At 36.3% G+C, this 8091-nt stretch overlaps 1 protein-coding gene across 1 annotated transcript in view; it reads right to left on the bottom strand.

Moving 5' to 3' along the window:
* Window positions 1-5181, bottom strand: part of LOC141461977 (uncharacterized) — a 90372-nt gene extending 85191 nt beyond the window's left edge. Inside the window, exons 1-2 of the mRNA XM_074143486.1 lie at window positions 5145-5181; window positions 4388-4558 (exon numbers count right to left, since the gene is read on the bottom strand). Of these exons, the coding sequence (XP_073999587.1) occupies window positions 4388-4558; window positions 5145-5181 (208 nt within the window). The remainder of the gene's footprint in view (window positions 1-4387; window positions 4559-5144) is intronic.
* Between the last annotated feature and the right edge of the window lie 2910 nt (window positions 5182-8091).

Raw genomic sequence — 8091 nt, forward strand, 5'->3', positions numbered from 1 at the left:
GTCTCAAGTTCTACAAGTAACTGTGGGTTTTTAAAATTAAAAATAACCAATTAAAAGCTATTCTTGCAGCTAACACAATTTCTTTCTCAATGTAATTGTGTCTGAGAATATTTTTGATAAATAATTAAAGGAACTAGGTCTCTTTTAGTTATAAAATAAACAATTATAATAAAGGAAGTATTTTATGCTTTTAGTTCTGTGATAGTTCCGGCCAGCTCCAAAAGGGGAGCCGAAGGGTTCAACAGTAATCTAAAGTATATCTTGATTAAGCCTAAGAAATCTTAATGCAGTTTCCATGCATGCAGTGAGATCATTTAGAGAAAGATATTCAATTTCACAGCGTAATGCGAGCGGTTCTATTGGCTATCAAGTTCTAAGCAGTTAATTTAAACCGAATAGGTCTAGGCTAGATGGACATTCTGATAAGTACTAGCAAAGGAATGGGCATTCAGGGGAAAAGCGTAAAGAGACGGCAGCCTGAATGGGACGGGTGGGTTCCTACGGTACCCACAATGGACCTGAGCCACTTATCGCTCAGCTAAACCCCACAGTGGCGTAGCCAATGAAGCATAAATACTCGTAGAACTGGCGGTGAAAACTTCAGGCCTGGCCAAAAAACTATTTATTAATACCATCGTACTAGTGCATTATTCAAACACATTATTCAGAAAGATGTTCAGAAGATTGCAATTACAATTTTAATAGAATATTTTTACATTGAAAACTTTCAATTTATCATAAGGGGATTCATCTTTAACGCATTGGGTGCAACAATTCTGGAAATAAACTGCATAATATAAAGAGAAAAGAAAGTGCAACATTTAGAGTTTCTCTAAGCAGCCTTATTCAGTACTAAGTACAGATCTACAGCTAACTCAGTGCTGATTCAGATCTCTTTTTTGTTTTTTTAAAAAAAAGTAAAGTAATGCACATTTTTTAAGGCAGGCTTTAACATCCAACTACCAAATTAGATGTGGCGGACAGAGGCGACTAGCAAACATATTTTACCTCTCATATTAAAAAATCCAAGGCCTAGACAGAGGAATCGAACCCAGTACCATAATATGGAAACCATGCATCAAGCTGAAGATGGAATATTAAAGCAGTCATTACTTAAAACTATGGCGGACTCACCATAAGACAGATCTACCAAATGTATTTTAAAAGTAGATGTATTTTTCATTAAATTTAGTGTTAAATTTGGTACAAATAATGTTTTTGCGAGTATTATCATCGTTCCAATATTAGTATTTGTACCGCCGAAGCGAGTGTTCCCCCAAGGCTCCAACCTAGGTCCTATCCAGTTCAGCACCTACATAAAACCCCTCTCCACAAACCTCCTCATGTCAACCTTGCCTTGTATGCTGATGACGTGGCTTTATATACGTCATCTTGGAGAATGGACACCATCACCAACAGACTTCCTCTTGCTACCGATAGACTAACCAAATTCTGTTCTAAGTGGAGAATTAAAATTAACCACGATCAGACTAACGCTATACTCTTCACCAAACGCAAACCCTCTTTTAATCGACAAATTAGACGTAATAGTTCTCTGATTCTGAGGTCTACCCACGTTAAATACCTAGGCCTAACTTTGGACAACAAACTGACTTTCACTACGCACGTTCAGGACAAAGTAAACTCAGGCAAACTGGACTACAAGACTATTATTTCCTCTACTCTCACGTGACTTTAAAATGACTGTGGACCAACAAACTCCTTCTTTACAAAATAGTCATTAGGCCGATGTTGCTCTATTCCTGCTCCACCTAGAGCCTGACTTGTAATAGCAACATCAAGAAACTCCAGGACAACACAGAAAAAATTCCTCAGACTCTGCTCGGACGCACTAATCATTGACTCACTCCCTGAGACTGCATCCCTTATCCCCTGGTACACTCCTATATCCAAAATCGTCTGCTGAAACTCCTTTCCACTCTAGACTGTCATCCTAATCCACTCTGCCGCGACATAGCCTCCTACAGATCCTTCTATACCCTACAGACACAGAAGAATTAAACACATCCTCCTCTAACTTTCTACACTAGCTACAGGTTTTTCCTTCCTTTTTCCCCTGCATTCTTATCCTACACCTTAACCTTTCTTGTTATCCTCACTTGTTATGAAGGTTATATAATGTTTTGTACATACAATATTTATTGTAATAAAGATTTATTCTATTTTATTCCAAATCATATGCACGTAGTAAATCGAGCTAAGCTTAATAAGTTGCTTAATTTTTATGCCATCATTTTCGTGGCGATTACTTTAACAAAATATCACGATTGTCCTGCATTCTCTTACCAAAAATCTTATAATTCACCATTACCTACAAGTTTTTACTGTGTTTACCAACTAGGAGACGAATACTACCCACTTCAGGGATTATTAAATCGTCACGTAATTACAGTGTACACAGCTTCAATCTGTATAATTAAAAAAGGGACATTAAAGGCATAGCACTATGAACTTGAAGAGAATTGGGTCATCGAAAATGAAACTTTACAGAATAGCTTTTATTTCAGGTCATACTTTTCTACCTTGTCAGCTCTACTTAGTGCGGTTCGTTGATTTAAAATTAAATTAAAAAAACAAGTATTAGCGCAATAAAATCTTTGTCCTTTTTTTAATCATTATAATTAAAGAAGATTTTGTTTCCTTGAAACACAAAGATTATTTATGAAAGAAATTTTAATAAAGAAGGCAATTGAAGGTGGCTGCATGGTAATAATAGGGCTATCGATCTACCGTATAGAGGGCGACTTCAAAGCAAGTATAATTTTGCTAAAAATAGCAACTCGCCCGCAGTACACCGCCTGCCTTTAGTCACATATTCTTCATTTCATTAAAACTCATTATTAAAGAGATTAATTAATCAATTAGAGAACTTGCTTGTACCAACTTTATTGCACTATTAAAACAGTAGGATATCTAACAGCTGCAAAATCATGATATACGAGGTGTGTTCAAAAAGTAACGGGAATTTTCGTTTTTTGAAAAAAATATTTATTTATTCATCTACATTAATATTGTCGCCTTCAAAGTAGTCCCCTTCGCATACAATACACTTGTGCCAGCGCTTTTTCCAATCCTCGAAACACTTCTGAAACTCGATCTTTGTGATAGCTTTCAGCTCTTTCAGCGATTCGCTTTTAATGTCATCTATGCTTGTAAAACGACGGCCTTTTAATGTTCTCTTTATGTTTGGAAATAGAAAAAAGTCACATGGAGCCATGTCTGGCGAATATGGAGGCTGGGGCATCGTTAAAGTTTTGTTTTTGGCCAAAAATTCACGAACAAGCAATGAAGTGTGAGCAGGTGCATTATCGTGGTGCAAAATCCATGAATTGTTTTGCCACAAATCCGGGCGTTTTTTTCGGATTGCTTCACGCAAACGGCGTTGAACTTGTAGGTAGTACTCCTTATTGATTGTTTGACCTTGTGGCAAGAATTCATGATGCACTATGCCATTAAAATCGAAGAACACAGTGAGCATAACCTTCACATTCGACCGCACTTGTCGAGCCTTTTTCGGTCTTGGCGATCCAGAATGCCTCCACTGGGACGATTGAGCCTTAGTTTCGACATCATATCCGTAAAGCCATGTTTCGTCACCTGTTATAACACGTTTCAGTAGATCCGCATCGTTGTCGACTTCATTGAGTGACTCTTGAGCAACTTCCATTCTCCGCTGTTTTTGTTCGAAATTCAACAATTTTGGAACAAATTTTGCTGCCACACGTTTCATACCCAAAACATCCGAAAAAATTTCATGGCATGAGTCAATTGATATGGCAACATCATCAGCGACTTCTCTGATTGTGATTCGGCGATCGTTCATAACCATTTCTTTCACTTTTTTCACGTTTTCATCGGTTGTTGATGTGCTTGGACGTCCAGGTCGTTCGACCACTCGTAAATCCTTGTTTTACTCATAGCAGACTCACCATATGCCTTTATTAACATTTCACACACTTTATTACACTTTATTTCATTTTTTACGCAAAATTTAATACTAATTCTTTGATCCATTTTTTTTAACAAACAAAAATCGCCAAGCTCGAAAAACACGTCTAACCTTAACGGCTGCCACTTAAGAAGTAAACAATGAATATTACTGAAAATTTTATCGTACTTCAGGGGCATGTGTACCAACATAATAAAAAAAAAAATTTTACAATCAGACTCTCCAAACCCGCGAAATTTAAAAATTCCCGTTACTTTTTGAACACACCTCGTAGTCTGTCACATCCGATTTTTTTTTTTTAACACTATATTTATCTTTTTTTAAAAATTCCAAAACAACCATTTTCTTTTTATTATTAGCCCTAATACCAAACATCAAAAGAATTATAATATAATACAGTATTTCAATTTTACTCACCTTTATTTATAACAAATATACAAGGATGATCGAATAGAAAGTTGCGAAATGAGTTACACTCGTGATCAACTTGTGGTTCCCGACAAAGACAAGTTGGTGCAAAGAAAGGGAATGCTTGCAGTGTTCGCAGCGCTGCTTGACACTTTGTCACAGTCACCGTGGAACACGATACTGCAATCAAACAAAACGAAAAAACAAACATTTTAGCAAAAAAGAAATAATTAATTCATTATTATATTATTGGGGTTGGGATTGGCTGAATGTTTGGTAATGCGCTAGATTACTAGTCCGTAGGTCTATGGTTTGAGTCTAAACTTAGAAGGATCATTCGCTAAGAGTTAAAGGATTCACCCTACCAGTTTGTCTGTGACGAGAACCATTATACAAAGGCCGACAAATGCATTTAGAAAGTTCTAATTGAAAGAGATGCACTCGTTCTTACTTTTTAAGAATAAGGTATTTAAGGGCCTTTCAAGGCCAATTGGCATTTAGTAAAATGTCAAAAATTTGAAGAAAACTTGATGAAAATAATTTTACTACGAGAAAAGTCGGGTGTAACACCAATTTTTGTTAAACAGAAATAAATGTATTTTCGATTTGCAAGGTTTTTCCATTTAAAATCTAAGATTTAATGATATATGAGGTTCTTTCATGAAAATTAGGTGCATTAGTGTACTTGGAATTCTAACAATGGTTTTAATGTTTTCTTGATTACTATCAAGGAAATTTCAAATTAATTAATGTCCTGTATAATTACAGGATGAAGGATGTGGAGAGAGTTCCTCGTCGCTCATTACGTCATATTTCTGCAAAACCCTAACTGAACTCATTTAGTTACAATTCAAGACCTTACAATGATATAGCATTGGTATCTCAACGGCAGTAATATACTCGTAATTTCCGTGGAGCATTATCTCACGAGTAGTGTTTTCAATTAAATGATTCTACTGTGATTCATCCAATCTAAAGTAAATTCTCTGAAAACTAAATATTATTTAAAGAACTTGATAAATATAAATTAATAAATAAGGGCATCTTGTTGTCACGAAATTAATAAATGATAAAGCATGGAGATCGAAGTCATCGTATGAATCTTTTACTGCTCAGAGCTAGTGATGAGAAATAAAAATATTTATACGAATAGTTGTGTGATTAAACTTAAGTTGTTAACTAGTTAAGCGTGGAATTAAGCTCTCACAGTGTGCGGAATTAAAATCAGATAATGACGTGTATACATGTCGAACGCAGGGCAAAACAACCAAAAGTTTACTATAGTCGTAATAGTCACTGCAAGCGACTTTTCCTTCAATCTCTGGGGCTTGAGATAACAGAGTAATCTGTGCATTTCAAAATCTTGCACCACTTCTCGTATGCATTGCTCCTAGTTAACTAGGGACACAAGAGCTTTTTTTACAAGGAAGAAAAGAGCTTTGAATTCTGTGCAAAATGAAATCATGCTCGTACTGAGGTCTCTATCTAAGGTAAAAACGGGCATTGCACAAGGGTTGAGAACTTCTATTTGTGTGCGTAATTCCCCAATCTCTAATGCGGAGACCAAACATGTACCAACCACTTATCATTTGGCTGACTCCCACCAACCCCCTCCGAATAAAATACTTGGCATTTCTATTGGTAAGATAAAGGAAACATCCCGCCAAATAATATTCTTATTGTATTTTATTAAAATTTCGAGTTTTTATAGTTAATGGCAATTTTATAATTTTCACGAGTATACACGTCGAACGCACCGTAATATGGTTAAACATCAAATAAAAGTATTTTGTGACATTTAAGTTGTTAATTGTAATTGATTTGTATTTATTTGCTTAGACCGATTCTTTTCAGCAGATCTGTTTAACTCTGTTAAAATTTGACTAATGGATAATTGGAATTTCCGATGAAACTGTGTTAAGTTTCTTGGCAGAAATAGCACTCATGTCTTAACGGCAATGTAGATTCTAATCGGTGATGGCCAGATAATAGGACATGGTACTTGCATCTTCATAGGGCGGGGGTTATTTAACAGAGAACTTCGGAGTAAGCTTTGTCCGGAGAAGAAGGTAAATGGTTTATTACATCTTGCTTGATTGTATTGTTGTTGCAAAGTTAAGGGACTAGATATTCTCGTAAAAATAAGGAGTTTTATCTATTAGCTGAGATTGCTAGGATTGCGCACAATTGTAGAGGTAAACGAGTACTTCAATTGCCTATATTTCCGCAGAGATAACACCAGTAGTACAGGAAATACAGCAACTTAAATTATGAAGGAAACGTAAAGCTCCCATAATTTATCATCTAATATCTCCTTTTTAAATACAGATAGGAAGCTAGAATTGGGCACATTTGTAGAGATAAACAAATTCTTTATATTTTCGCTGAGATATTGACAATTAGACAGGAGGCAGAGCAACTTGAAATATTGAAGGAAATGTAAAGCTCCCAAAATATACCACCTTATAAAATTTACCGCCTTCTTGATAAATAATGATAGAAAGCTGGAATTGTGTACAATAGTAGAGGTAAGCGAGTATTTTAATTGATCTATCCTGCTATAAAGGTTTACCTTGTTAGCTGACTTATCACAGAACTACCTTGCTGATTATGGGCGATTTAAACCGTATTGAAAAGGTGGAACTACTCTAAAAGTACATAACATACATCATGATTTGTTTTAGTAGAATCTCTTAATTTGCTGTAAAATAACAACAAAATACCCACTTTTTGGATGGAATCATATCTTGGGTATATAGCGGATCGAGCCTTGTGAAGGCGGTGCTTGGAGTGGGATGTGCCTTCCAAACATTCCCTTATACGAGGTGTGGCTATTAAATAACGAGACTATTGCTATAAAACATTTTATTTTAAATTTATACATATTTAGTTATTATCACCTTCAATATACACCACTCTCCTATCCCTACTCCATGCGAATTTACTATTGATCGAAACAGTGCTGGAAGTCTTTTTCTGTGAGCTCCTGCATGACGCGTGCCGCTTTTTCTTTCACAGCTTCAACAGACTGAAGTCGCGTTCCTTTTAATGTAGATTTGACTTTGGGGAACAGATAAAAGTCACATGTAGCCAGGTCAGGCGAATAAGGCGGCTGGCCTAAAACTGGGATGTTGTACTTGGTTAGAACGTTTCTAAGACTTGGCAGAAAATGCCGGTGTGAGCCGGCGCGTTGTCTTGATGGAGGACCCATGACTTGTTCTTCCTCAAATCGGGTCGTTTTTTCCTTACTCTTTCACGGAGTAGAGCAAGTACCTCACGGTAGTAATGTAGATTAATTATAATTGATATTTTCATCCGTTTTGGACGTGGAAGGGCGACCCGGGCGATCATCATCTCCGACGTCTTCTCGGTCATCTTGGAAACGTTTGAACCACTCAAAAACTCGCGCACATGATTAACATTCATCGCCATAAACTTCTTTTAATAAAAGATAAGTTTCAGTAGCGGTTTTATCAAGTTATGATGTGAAATTTCACGACAATTCGTTGCTCTACTACGAGGGTCGTTTGAAAAGTCCGTGCAAAGTCAGAGAGATAGCACTACTGGCGCGTATCGAGGTTATGTTTAGTTAGTAGCATCTCTTGGAAGAACACTCACCAAGTTTCAGCCAGATCGGTCTATTTCTTTGTGTTTGGCATTCGTTTGAATCGAGGAAGTCGAGTGATTTTCAAAAAATGGACGAAAAAGAATTT

Source organism: Rhodnius prolixus, unplaced genomic scaffold, assembly GCF_049639745.1.
Source record: "Rhodnius prolixus isolate KJV_2025 unplaced genomic scaffold, Rpr scaffold_12, whole genome shotgun sequence".
Lineage (NCBI taxonomy): Eukaryota > Metazoa > Arthropoda > Insecta > Hemiptera > Reduviidae > Rhodnius > Rhodnius prolixus.